The sequence below is a fragment of the Heptranchias perlo genome, chromosome 5, assembly GCF_035084215.1.
Source record: "Heptranchias perlo isolate sHepPer1 chromosome 5, sHepPer1.hap1, whole genome shotgun sequence".
Taxonomy (NCBI): Eukaryota; Metazoa; Chordata; class Chondrichthyes; order Hexanchiformes; family Hexanchidae; genus Heptranchias; species Heptranchias perlo.
Genome location: NC_090329.1, coordinates 47249341 through 47263434, shown reverse-complemented (window position 1 = coordinate 47263434; position 14094 = coordinate 47249341). Strand labels below are relative to the sequence as shown.

General features: G+C 38.3%; 1 protein-coding gene across 3 annotated transcripts in view; it reads left to right on the top strand.

The window, feature by feature from the left end:
- LOC137321733 (kelch-like protein 29) overlaps window positions 1–14094 on the top strand; it is a 459448-nt gene that overhangs the window by 366880 nt on the left and 78474 nt on the right. For all 3 annotated transcript variants that reach the window (XM_067984319.1, XM_067984318.1, XM_067984320.1), the window contains exon 6: window positions 1704–1842. In XM_067984319.1, the coding sequence (XP_067840420.1) occupies window positions 1704–1842 (139 nt within the window). The remainder of the gene's footprint in view (window positions 1–1703; window positions 1843–14094) is intronic.

The window sequence follows — 14094 nt, the reverse complement described above, 5'->3', positions numbered from 1 at the left end:
GAAGGAGGTAGTTGTGGAGACTTATAGGCCATACACACGTTAAAAATGAATAGCGTAGCATAGAAGTTTTGAAATTAATGACTTACCTCAAATTCAGCTTCAATATTTCCTTGCATTAATATACTGCTGAGCATCGTAGATATTAAATGATATATGGGCAACAACTGCGATGGACAGATGATGGATGTACATAGCCTTAAAAAGGAAATCCAATTGCTTCAGAAATATTTATCACATTATTTTCTTTATCAAGTTTTCATACTCTGAGGACCTCAACTCCTCACAAAGTAGGAAATGTCTTTTCTGTCCTCTTCTGCCCTCCTGCCCTCCCCACAAACTAATAATGCTTTAAGAACTTCAATAGGGACACAGCAGAACCACCAAAATGAAAAAGACAACTTTTTGTACAAAATGCTAACCATAAAAGTTTACCCATTATGCACGATATAAAAACTCTTAAACCCTAATAAACTAAAGAAGACCATGGGTTTCTTACATGGGTAAGTTTTGTACAAGTTTTCCATGTCTTTGTAACCAAAAAAACTGTCCTTTCCTCACTAGTAAAACAAATATGGAAAAACCATATGCCGAACACCACACAGCAATTGTTCTAGTATGCCCTGAATTCAGGGTTCACGGGGGGTGAAATTGGTCTTCGGTGGTAGCACAAAACGGGCGATGGTGAATCGGCAGCCTGCCCTATTTTCTTCTTTGTTGATTTCAATGGAAAAGAATAATGTTAAACGGGCTGCCAATTCATACTACCGCCGAAGACCAATTTCACAACTATGGCTGTAAATGTGACTTCAATCGGTCAATCAGTTTAGCTTTAGCAAGTAATTGTTGGCACATAATAAAGTTTACTAATTGTAAGCATACTACATCATTTTCATGAAAAGAACAATGAATAAAGAGATGTCTGGCAAAATATTCTTTGTTATTGAACTTCTATCTACAAGGCTGTATCAGACCAAGGCTATTTTATATTGAGCTAAATGTTGAATGGTTTAAAAGATCTGACAAGTAATATGCTTAAATTCAAAATCTGTTCTATTGAAGTTCATTCCGATGTGGTTCAAGAAACCATCTTATCTCGATTTTAAATTTAATATTCTCTTTCAAAATCTTTGATCATTACAAAAATGCTTAAAGAAATGGGAAAAGCATATGTTACTTGACAGTTTTAAAAATTAGGAAGTGAGTTTTATCATTTTTAATAAATGAATCTTGTTCCTCCAGGTACATTTTGCTTTAACCAATTGAGTTCTTAGTGTCTTTCATTTGCAGCATACTGTGCCATGTTTTCAATGTTACAGTAAGTTCCCAAACTAAGGTATTCAAAGTTTTTTTTGGTGGGGGTAAGCTATATAGCAATTAGCAGGTTTTAGAAATGTTTTGATTATTTCATTTCCTTCTCTTGTCTTTCTGTGGTGATACACACGTCTTTAATTTTGTTGATGAGAAGAAGTATATTTTACCCTTCAAGCCTCGGGAGGCTTTCATTTATTCTTTCATTTATTAAACCAAATGGTGCGTGCTTTGTTTTTTACATTGTGTCAATGATTTGTTTTTATTGTCAATGAGTGTTATGTACAAATGTTAACGTGCGAATCGGCTAGAGTTCACCAGGTATCTGTTTCTTTAATTCATTCAAAAATTTCTTCATCGGAACCCTGGCAATGTCTGTCTTCTCTGTTCTGCAGAAATGTTGAAGGAGTTGAACCAGCAGCGCAGAGCGAAAGAGTTTACAGACCTGAAAATAACTGTTGAAGGCAAAGAGTTTGAAGTCCATCAAAATGTTCTAGCTTCCTGCAGCTTGTATTTCAAGGAACTGATCAAAAGGTTTGCCTTCCTCAAGCTGTGATCTGATCGGTTCTTTTGTAGGGTTCATTCGTGTTGCTTTCCTCTCTTGCAGGGTTATGAAGATAGAACCTCCTGTCACAGGGCCAGTAGCCATTCTTTCTATCATTTCAGATGAATGTATTTCTAAATTGAAACTAAACCTAGGTTTATTTGCCTATTATATTTTTAATTAATAGCTGCTTCAATTTGGAGTGAAGAAATGAGATGTTCCATGACTGAGGATCCCTATTTATTTGACAAAGGCTTGCTCTTTGGAGACTTTTCTTTGTTTTATTTTAAACTACACAAAAATGTTATACTGTTGCCTTAAATTCACACTTAAATTCTGCAGTATGAGGAAAGATCATTTTCAATTATCAGCAGCAGTTTGCCAAGCAATGTATTACTTATGCATCACCTTAACAACAGAATTACTGCGGTGCTCTTCTTCTCATAACTAACCAGCACTATCTAATCATTGAAGCCCTTAGTTTGCGTTATGTCATAAAGATTATGTCAAATTAAATATGCCAGTTTTGCAAAATTACATATATAGCAAGTAAATAAAACATGTACAAAGCAAACAATTAAATTATGTTAATGTCACACTCTTATTTGATTTGAGCATCTTTATAATTTGAGTTTAAGATAATCTGACTGTGATGAAATGATTATTTCATTGGCATATGTTGATATATTACAAGGACATAGGACTATATAAATGTTATACAGGCATAATGCTGATTATAAGGAATTTTTCAATTCTGTGCTGCTAGGAATTAAATGGAAATTATGCCTGGAAAGACTTTTGGCTTTAAGAGACCTTTAATTTGTGTAATTATTTTTCAGCTTGCTTAAACTTCTATTAACTGCTCCATTAAATCTACATCCTTAGATGTACCATGCTTAAATTGGACAAATAACTCCTTGAAGATTGCATGGCCTCAGATGAAAGAGAAATTAGGGAAAATACTCCTATGTTGGTTCAATATATGAAATTTAATATCAGTTTTTGGTTTATATTCTCAGTGTAGTGAAGTGAGTTTTCAATGAGCTACTATTTTAAACTCTGTTAAGTATCATTGAGATTAATTTGCTGGATGGGTGGAATCTCACAATGAGTACAGACCCCATGACCCTAAATAGCATCCAGTTTGATATACTGATGCTGATGAGCATGGTGTACTTCATGGCTTAGTTTATAACCTATTTGAACTACTTATGTCCTCAGGGTTTTCAGGATTCCCCCTGCCCACTACGTTGTAGTCTACCAGTGATTTGATTGAGGAAAGCCTGAATGTAATCTTTTCCACTGAGGAAGCCCTCTTTTATTTCCTTTTTAGAAATCATCAGTGATATTCCTTGTGTAGAGAAAGAATATGGCGCCTCTTGCACAAAGTGTGAGAATTCTTTTCAAAAATCTTGGATGCATAGGGAAAGGATATACCTCCAGAATACTTCACAAAGGACAATGGTGCATAAAAAACTAGGGAAAATATAACTGCCAACAGATGGTGCAAATTCAGTATGTTGCCAGCAGGCCCCAGACCTCCTAAGCGCATCTGCTAGTATTATGCTGTCTGTAAAATTGCTTCAACTTTGTTGGTGCTTATGTATGGAGAGTCTGGTTCATTTCTTCCCAGAGTCTTCAACTGACAGCTTGATGCCTTAGGCTGTTCAGTAATGATTTTTTATCCTCAATGCAGATAATCCCATGGTGTCTAGAAAATCATCCACTCCAAAAGTGCAAAATGCCAAGTCGAAAATTAATTTGTGGTGTCAGAATAATGAATCCTATGACTTAAATTGTGATAGCCTGACAGTTTTGCTTTAATTGCTTTTTTTTTACTCAATTAGAACCTTAAGCCAACCTCCATTATTTGTCTGCCACCCATTTTGGCTCACCCTCTGTGCATAGGAACTCTCAGGAAGAAAATTCCCTGGTTTCAAAGTTTATGAGAGGTGTTCAATCCATGACAACACCATGGAGTCCATCTTATTCTTCACAAACATATGTATTTTCTTTCCTGCTCAGAACAGTCACAAACTTGCCTTTGGTTGCTGTATATTGAGTCACTGAGCTTTGTGAGTCTGCCATATTTTACTATTCTTAGGCCCTATCCAAGATTTTTGCCTAAAACTGTCTCAGGGTTACCTCTTTCCAAAAGGACTATGGTAAAAAAAAATTTCCTGCCACCACATCACTTGGAGACTAAACATCATATTTCACTTTGTCATTATATTTCAAACTCCTGAATCCTGTGTCAGCAGGATAAAGATTTATGTAACGAGACAATTATTGGTATAATTTGATTACATTTTAAATAATTCCATTTCTAAGCAACATATTACCAGGTCATTTTGTGGATCACATAGTTTTATGTTCTAATGAATTGAAAGGCTGAGAACTGTCAGAAACAGTAAAAGCCGATTTCAGTAAAGCTATGGGTCAACATCAAAAGATTTACTGCAACACACCCTTGTAAAGCAACCCCCACACCTTTAGTAAACAGTTATAGCCTTTCAGAGACAGATATATTCTGTTGCATGACCTTAGATCAAATCATAAATAATCTATTTCAGTTTTTGCATCGTATATTTGTGGAGAATAAAAGAATTAGGAATAATGTTAGAAAACTTACTTCTGATTTTCTCTTACTCATTTTTTAACGTTATTCCTCCTTATACATTGTATTTCCCTCATACGTCTTTGATTTGGATACATACATTTTAGTAACTCATTTGCTTTGCAAGGTCATTCTGCTCTGCTCTGACAAATGGAGCTGAGGACCTGTCTGCATGAAAGTTCATATACACCATAGGAGTGAGGGAAGATCGCATAGCTCTTGTGAGGCTGCATCAAGCAAAGCTTTTAAAAGGAAGCTGTCCTTTTGTCTTCCTCCCAATGCTGGATAATGGAAACATTGTAATGTTAAAAGATAAATACCAATTAAAGAGTGAGAAAGACCTTAGCAAAGGTAGGTCATGTTTTCAGATACATTTACCTGTAAATAGCCTGATTGATATATTTCTACTTTAAGTGACCCTGGAAAGATGGATGAGAAAATCTTTTTCACTAGTATGATTTCTGTATAATTTTTCATTCTTAACCTAATAGAAAACTAATGTTGTTCTTATTGTACAGTATTTAGCATCTCACTTTTGCACAGTGAATAGCAGAAGCAGTTACATTTTCATTTTTTTGTGTCCCTGTTATTAGTCAATCATTCAGCTGATTTTGCTTGCAGCATTTTTCTGACGTGAATCTGAGCAGATTAAATCTTTCTTGGGACCATCAAAGTCTTTTGCCTTGCTTCCACTTATGCATTTAAATGGATTCCACTAATAGTAAACAAAACTTTATCCACAGGATGTAGTTTGAATTTGAAAAACGATTTTTAATACTTCATGTTGCCTTTTACAGCGCAAGGTTGAAGCTATTTCAGTGCAACTCCATCTTTTTTTCTTTGAGGTGATGCGGCTAACTTGAGGATGACATTAGATGGGTAATATTGTTTAAACGTTACTGCAGGAAAAAAATAATCATCAGAGGAAAAGGTGAACAGCAGTTCCAGAATTCTATTTGGAGAAAATAAATATGTATCTCAGAGCCTATTATGATTACAGTGTCCAGCAGACAGACTGTCTTTGTTCTGTTATGAAATATGAAGTGTAAACTTAACCATGCATGAAATAAACTGCTCTAATATTTCCTCTGATGTCAATTTTGAATTAAGTAAGACAAAATAATGTTACGATTGGTACAACTCCAAATCAGTGTTAGTTTTCGCGAACTGAAAGTGACTAAATATGCTTATGTTAAGGCGTATTGTTTCCTTTACAGTACTTGTGCTTGTCTTGTAGTTTTTTGATAGCTGTCATGAAGGTGACTTATTGAAGTTCCTGACACAGACGTCCTTTGAGGGAGTGAAATAATGTATGCTGTTGTACTTGGCTACTTGTAAGTTTTATGCCATTCAAATCAAATCGTCAGCATCTGGACACAAGTTACAGATGTTGAGAAACCGCATGAAGGAAAAGTCTAATACTCTGAATCGCGTGTCAACACGTCTGTAGGTTTCAAAAGTAAATGGATTATATATTTGTTACATATGGCTGAAATACAAAACCTACAAAGAATAAATTTAAAGACAGCTTCTTGGATGTCACTTTGCTGTTTAATGGAAAAGAAATCTGGCGCAAATGTAAAAGTAAAATGGATTCTGTAGATTCCATATTGAACACCACTAAATATTTTATTTTGTAGGTGCTGATGTTTGAAAATGTGTGGTCGTGAGTAAAGTGGTTTTTAAAAGACTAATGAAGATAGTAAACGTTGATAATCCAATTGAATAATCATTTGTTTCTGCTTTCTAATTACTAACATTTTGTGAATGTAGGCTGAACAACACATTCGTATAATTTTGTGAAAATTTTAAGTATCCCAATAATGAAAACTGGGATGATCAGTGATAATTTTTTTAATTCCCAAATGCTTAATAAGTTCAAACATAAGAGCTATTAAAATCATAGTTCAGCATTAGTGGGACATTACACACAGCAGGTGACCCTTTGAGGACTGAAGTAGCATTTTACATCAGAATAAAATTTACAATTCCTTTCCTTTCTATTGAAGGACCAATGCCCAGGATTGGGCTTTATTTGCAGGACGGGAGTATTGACCACAACAGTCAATGTTGTTTGTTGTTCCAGCTGTTGTTTCTCATCTCTTCCCATTGTTACTTGTTTTATGCTATCTAGGGGTCTTTTAATGTGGCCTTCCATGTAGATTACTCACTGTTGTATTTGTCTGCAAGTCATTTGGTTGACCTATTGCAGTGTTTCCTCAACTAAACTGATCCCATGTTCCTTCCTTCCTCATGTCTTCATTACTAATTCTCTTTCTGTTTCCATCTGCTTTAACCACAAATCTTTAATAATTAACATATATACATTTATTCAGAAAATATTCAGTACGAAGAAATCAGTGGTTCTGCACGTTTCTGCATTTCCACAATAAACTAGCAATCAGTTTTATAAATGCCATGCGTCTGAAAATATGAGTGAATTCAGTACTCAAAGGGTTAAAATCGCTATTAGTAGAGGATGTATTAGAGATTCAATGAAGACTACTTGAGATCTACTTCATTATGACTGAACTCTATCCTAAAATGAAAATATATATGTATGGTACCTCTGGTAGTTATAATACAAAAGTACTATACTTTCTACTCCAAGATATAAGTTCAAATCCCAGTCCTCACTGATAGTTATACTTGAGTTTTATCAAGGTTGTAAGTTTACCAGTCTTGACAGAGTCTGGGAAAAAGGAGAGAAAACTGACAGGAAAATAATTCCTTCCCACTTAGCTTAAGCATCTGCTCTGATTGATTGATATTGATGACTAGATAGATGCTCATATGTTGGAATATTCAATCCTCACAATCAAGGAGGATAATGTGGATGGGATGGGGAAAGTGGAATAAATTGCACAAAATGAATAGAAATATGTGATATTTTTGTGGTCCCTGACACTATAATGTACCATTGATAAAAATAGTTACTCACAACCATAAAAAGAGCATTTACACTCCTTGTTTCTCACTGCTATACACAATAAAGAAGCCATGTTTAATAAAGAGTTTAATAAAAATTTTGCTGTACAGGTCATCAAAAATTGGATCCTATCATCTCATTCACACAAATACACTAACAGATATATAGAAATGTTAGTGAAATATTGATAGGTTGATTTAAGTCACGAGAAAAAAATTAGAATTCAGTCACTTCTGATGCTTCTCCGTTATTAGGTCTTTCACACTTGTGAAATAAATGCAACATTACATTGTTACCAGTCTAGTGTCCTTTATGCATTCCATATATATTACTGTAACCATTCATTGCAGTGAAAAATATCCTGATTAAAATATGAGCCACTGTGAAAAGCTTTAGCATTCAAATGTTTGGTATGTTTTTATCAAATTTCTCTGCTATTTAACCCATTTAAAATAAACAGGATAACAATCCCACTAAAATAGCAGAGAGAGAAATTTGATATAAGTATGTTCTGTATCCATATGATAATACTGGTCACAGTCATTTCCACGCTATATTCTATCAATTCCTGGACAAGCTGAAATGTTTGGCCATAATTTTAATCCTGAATCAATTAAGATTAAGTTCCATGCTTTCTTTTCATTCTACTTGTTAATCAAGTAGATCTTTGAATAAAATCTTTATGGTTTTAACATTTCTAATTAAATAATTTGGCTGTAAAGCACTTTGGGAGATTCTGAGGTTGTGAAACATGCTATATATATGCAAGTCTTCTTTCTAATGAGTTTGGATTAAGAAAACAAATATATTGGCCTTAATTTTTGGGTTAATGTTAAAAATACAAGGCCGTAATTTCCAAAGGGCACTTGATGTAACTTTTCTACAGTTTTTGAATTTGAATTGTATGATTTCTGTTTTCCTCCTTAAAACTACTTGCTTATGTCTTGCATGTTTTTTTAAAATTATGTATCAGTGCCTGACCTATTTGTATAAATTTCTTACCTGTTAATACATTTAGCACAGTTCACGGCCCCGGTTTGGTCCCTTGGCTGTGCTGAACTAGCTAATCTTAAGCAAGGCATCAATAGGGGTTGTGATTTACTTCTATGTTGCTGAGTTTGAGAGGGGAAAATTTAGTCTTCCTGCTTATTGTTATACAACAGCAGCTTGCATTTATATAGCACTTTTAATGTAGAAAAACGTCCCAAGGTGTTTTGCAGAGTCGAAAGTTTAAAAATGGACGCCGAACCAAAGCAGGAGATAGTAGAAGGGCTTGGTCAAAGAGGTGGATATTAAGGAGGGTCTTAAAGAAGGAGAGGGAGGTGGAGAGGCAAAGGGGTTTAGGGAGATAATTCCAGAGCATGGAGCCTAGGTGGCTGAAAGCTCCAATGGTGGGTTGAAGGGAGGGGGGAAGCACAAGAGGTATACAGTGATTCTATTAGGAGATGCATGTTTGTGGATGTCTGGTATGGACGGGGTTAAGTTTGGCCATGGTGTCCTCTGTGTCAAAATGTCTGCCAACATTTGGTGTCTAGGGTTATGTATGAAGAATAGTTGCCTGTATCAGGTACCGGAGGACTGCCAGAAGCTGCTTTTTAACCCAGCATAAGCCATCACCTTAAGAAGACGTCAGGAGAACATTGGGAAAATAAAAAAAACTGCATGTACCAAACTCCAATAGCATAGCTGAAGGGATCTGGTAGCAATAACAAAAGCTTAAAGATAAAAGAAACAGGAGATGAGTGTACAGGTCAGACCAGAGTAAGAAATAAAGATAACATAAATGGTCAAGGAACAAATACAGTTATAAAACAGAAGTATAAAAGGACTGTTAAAAATAAAGTAAAAGGAACAACTATGAAAGATGAATTAAACTGCCTGTGCAGCAATGTATACAGCATCCAAAATAAAATGAGAGAACCAGATGTAGTAGGAATAACTGAAACATGGCTACACAAAGAACAGGACGACAACTAAATATTGCAGGATATAACATAATCAGAAAGATAGGGAAGGAAGAAGGGGGGTGGAGTAGCTGTACTAATTAGAGATAACATAATGGCAGTAGAAAAAAGGGACTTAACTAACTGAAAGATAGAAACAGAATCCATATGGATTGAAATAAAAGATAAGAATGGATCGATCATGCTAATAGGGGTATACTACAGACTACCTAATAGTGGAAAGGTGGTGGAGGAAGAAATACGTAAGCAAATGTGTGAAATAGAATAATAGTCATGGGAGATTTTAACTATCCCCAAATGAACTGGTAAAAAGAGGTAGATAAAGGGATACAGGGAATGGAGTTTTTACAATGTGTACAGGACTGCTTTCTTACCCAGTATGTAAAAGACCAACAAGAGAGGAAGCATTGCTGGATCTAGTAATGCAAAATGAACCAGAACAGGTAAGAGAGGTAAGCATAGGGGGAACATCGAGGCAATAGCGATCACAACATAATAAGGTTTAAGATAAAGATTGAGAAGGACATAAGTAAGACAAAGACCAAAGTAATAAATTGGAAAAAAAGCTGATTTTCAGAGGATGAGAATGGAACTAGGGAAAATAAACTTGAAAAATTTACTGATAAACAAAGAAATAGGGACAGCACTGGGAAACATTTAAAACAGAGAGTCCAGGAGAAATATATCCCACTAAAAAGCAGGGACAAACTAGCCAATAATGATACACCATGGATGAATGAAGAAATAAGAGCAAAATTGAAAAAGGCATACACTAAGTACATAGACAACAAAGGAGAGGATAACAAAAGGGAACACGAAAAGGTTCGGAAAGAAGTTTAAAAAACAATTAGGAAGGCAAAGAGAAACTACAGAATTAAATTATCAAGGACTATAAAAAGAAATAGCAAAGTATTCTACAGACACATAAATAACAAAAGAAAAATCAGGATAGGGATCGGGCCACTAATGGATATACATGATAAACTCACAGGTAATGAATGTGAAATGGCAAAAATATTAAATAATTACTTTGCCTCAGTATTTATCAGGGAGACTAACATGACATGGAAACAGGGAGACTGACATTAGAAGAAGAAATCAAAAAAGATGTTAAAACATTTAAGATAGAAGTGGGGGAGATAATTGATAAACTATTCAAACATAGAGAGGACAAAACTCCTGGTCCGGATGGATTGCATCCGTGCATATTAAAATAAGCTAGGGAAGAGATGGAGGCACTATTACATATATATAAAAATTCATTAGAAAAGGCAATAGTGCCAGAGGACCAGCGGACAGCTAATGTGATTCCTATATTTAAAAATGGCGATAGAACCAGTCCAGGAAATTATAGATCAATTAGCTTAACGTCGGTGGTAGAAAAGATAATGGAATCCTTACTCAAAGATGTGATAGAAAAACATCTATAAATTGAAAATATAAAGAATGGTCAACATAGATTTCAGAAGGGAAAGTCATGCTTGACCAACCTTATTGAATTCTTTGAAGAAGTAACAGAAAGAGTAGACAAGGGTAATGTAGTAGATGTAATATATTTGGGTTTTCAAAAGGCCTTCAATAAGGTAATGCATTGTAGACTCATGACTATGGTCAGAGCATGTGGAGTCAGTAGCAGAATGGATAACGAGCTGGCTACAAAACAGAACACACTCACCTGACGAAGGAGAAAGCCTCCAAAAGCTTGTGATTTTCAAATAAAACAGTTGGACTATAACCTGGTGTTGTAAGATTCCTTACAATTACAAAACAGAAAACAGAGAGAAGGGGTTAAAGGTAATTACTCAGACTGGAAAAAGGTGGGAAGTGATGTTCAACAAGGATTGGTGCTGGGACCACTGTTGTTCACCATTTACATAAACGATTTGGACTCGGGAATCCGAAGTACAATTTCAAAATTTGCAGACGACACCAAATTGGCGGATATAGTTAATACTGAGGAAGACTGCGACAAAATACAGGAAGACATTAATAAACTTGCAGAATGGGCGTGTAATTGTCAAATGAATTTCGATATAGATAAGTGTGAGGTATTACATTTTGATAGGAAGAATAAGGGGGCCACATACTGCTTGGATAATAAGAGTCTAAATGGGGTAGAGGAACACTGGGATCTGGGGGTACAGATACACAGATCACTAAAAGTAGCGACGCAGGTTAATAAGGCCATTAAAAAAAAAGCAAACCAAGCACTGGGATTCATTTGGCTGATCCACTTAAACTTGTGATTGACATTGGCTACAGATAATATTTGTAGTGTTATTAGTTTACTAACAGCCATAGCATCGTTACTTCTTAGTACTTTAGTGTTCCATATTTGCTGAAATATTTTTTCTTGTGATGTACAAGAAGTGAGAAGGAAGCTTGCCTCATTTTAATTTAATAGGACAATTCTCAACACACTTACCCCCATGGAATGCACAGTCCGCCAGACGCAAAAGTCAGGAAAAAGGAGCAGAGATGCAGATTGCCGTGTCCACGTCCCTTTAACATTGTCTCAGAATTTCCAGGGTTTTCGTGGCACGGTAGAGCCGGGCTTGCACCTGGAGAAGTACAGGCCCGATGGAGTTATTCTAATGAGATGGGAGGAGACCTTCTCAGCCTCCTGCCTCTTTTCTATGGGGTACCGAAAGAGATGGAGTTACAGCCTGCTTCCAGAGTCTGCCGACTGGAGCATGCACAGAAACCCCATGTGCAAGCTGAAGAATTAAGATGCACACATCTCTGAAAATGTTTCCTTTTGCCCTTGCCCCTCCCACCTGAATGTTTTAATCCAATTGCAACCTTCTGGATGCCAATTTCTATCAGCAGCCAGAATGTCCCAAGACCGGTCTTACAGCTTCAGGCGTGCTTCAATTCCATATTCTGATTTTCCTGGCCCTACCACCAGCGCTGGGCTCTGCCAGGGGTGGGCCTGTGTCGGGGGTGCCCACAGGCCAAGTAAATGGCCCAGAGCAGGAAATCGCGATGATCCCAGGGTTGGACAGGAGCAGCACACTAGGATCCCTGGTGTTTTCTCTAAACAGTCCCTACTTTGAATACATCATAAAATATGATTAAGCTGAGATTTGTTGAAGAGAATTTCTATTTTTGCAAACAACACCTTTTTCCTACATTTGCACAACGGAGCAGTGAGAGGTCTGTTTAAGCTAATATAACTCCAATGTGGTACAGAGTGCTATTACAGAGATGTCTGTAATTTACAGCCAATAAATTCTATCTATAGTTAAATCTCAAATGTTTTAAACATAAGGGGCTCGATTTTAGCGTCGGGTTTCCTGCGGGTTTCCAGTGGGGGGGCCCCCCCGAAAATCCCGATATCCGATCACGTGACCGGATCGCGCCGCGATCCCGACCACTTCCGGGTTCCCCGATGACATGCGGAACTGCGTGCGTGGCCCCCACTGGTGCGAATCCCGCAGGCAATTAAAGCCAGCGGGGTACCACTTGAGTGTACTTACCTTGCTTGTTGAGGTCATTTAATGAGCTGAATCAGCTGTCAAAAGAGGAAGTGTGGGATTTCACCTTCATCGCAGTGTGTTTCACACACTGGGGGAAACAGTCTCCCTCCAACCAGGCGTGTTGCAGCCAGCAGCCTGTGGCAGGTGCCAAGGTGTACTCCACGGGGGAGAGCCCTCACCCATGCAGGAGGCCACCGCGTCACATAGGGCAACCCCTGCCCCCCACCACCCCCCGCCAAGCCAGAGGACAGACCGACACGAAACCGCAGCCCCAGTCCGAGGAACCACCCACCTACCCTGCACAACCCCTCAGACCAACACCTGCCAGATGGGTGGTGCGTGGACACCCTCGGAGGACGAACAGCATGACCAGCCCCAGCAGCCTCGCAGTCCACGCCATCCGCCGCAGAGACGTGGAGCCCCCCAACACGGTGTTGTTGCACGCCCACCTGCACAGCAGGAGGGAGGGCTACCGCAGAGAGAGACGCATCGCAGAGGGCACTACCCTTGCCACAGGGTCCACAGACCGAGGCGCAGCTCCCCGGACCTCTCCGAGCAGCAGTGCACACGGAGGCGCAGATTCGCTCGACATGTAGTCGTGGAGATCTGCAGGCTCTTTCATGCCGAGCTGCTCCTGGCTGACCCCAGCACCAACTGCTTACCTGTCACTGTCAAAGTCACCACTGCCCTCCACAACTTCTCCTCCGCATCCTTCCAGGGTGCAGCCGGGTACACCGCCGATGTCTCTCAGTCGTCTGCGCGGAAGATCCATGCAAATACACCTGCACCTACTCTGCAGTAACACGATGGGTGGCATCAGTGGTGGGTCCTCATAGTGATACCCAGGAGCGGGCATTATTGGACACAACAGACAGGATTCGCGGAGACATGGCAGTGGTGGTGCCAATATAATGTGTGATGTTTGTTGCTCTGAAATTCAATATAGGTAACACCCATGGCAAACCCTCCGACACCCTTGTGCACCCCCTTCATGCTCACGACACGTTTGCCTTACGCTGCCTACTGCACATATGTGATGCATGCCCTGTGGCTGCAGCACAGGTGGTGGCAGGTTGAGTGAGGCTGGCCGTGAGGGAGATGCACGAGAGGGTGAGTATCGGATAGAGCCATGAGATTGTATGAGGATTGGGTTGCGTGTTAGTGGCAGGATGAGTACTGGCGAGGTGAGTAGGTGGAGGTAAGATGAGGATGGGGTTTGAGTGGGTATGAAGGGTGATGTGACAGAGTAGTGT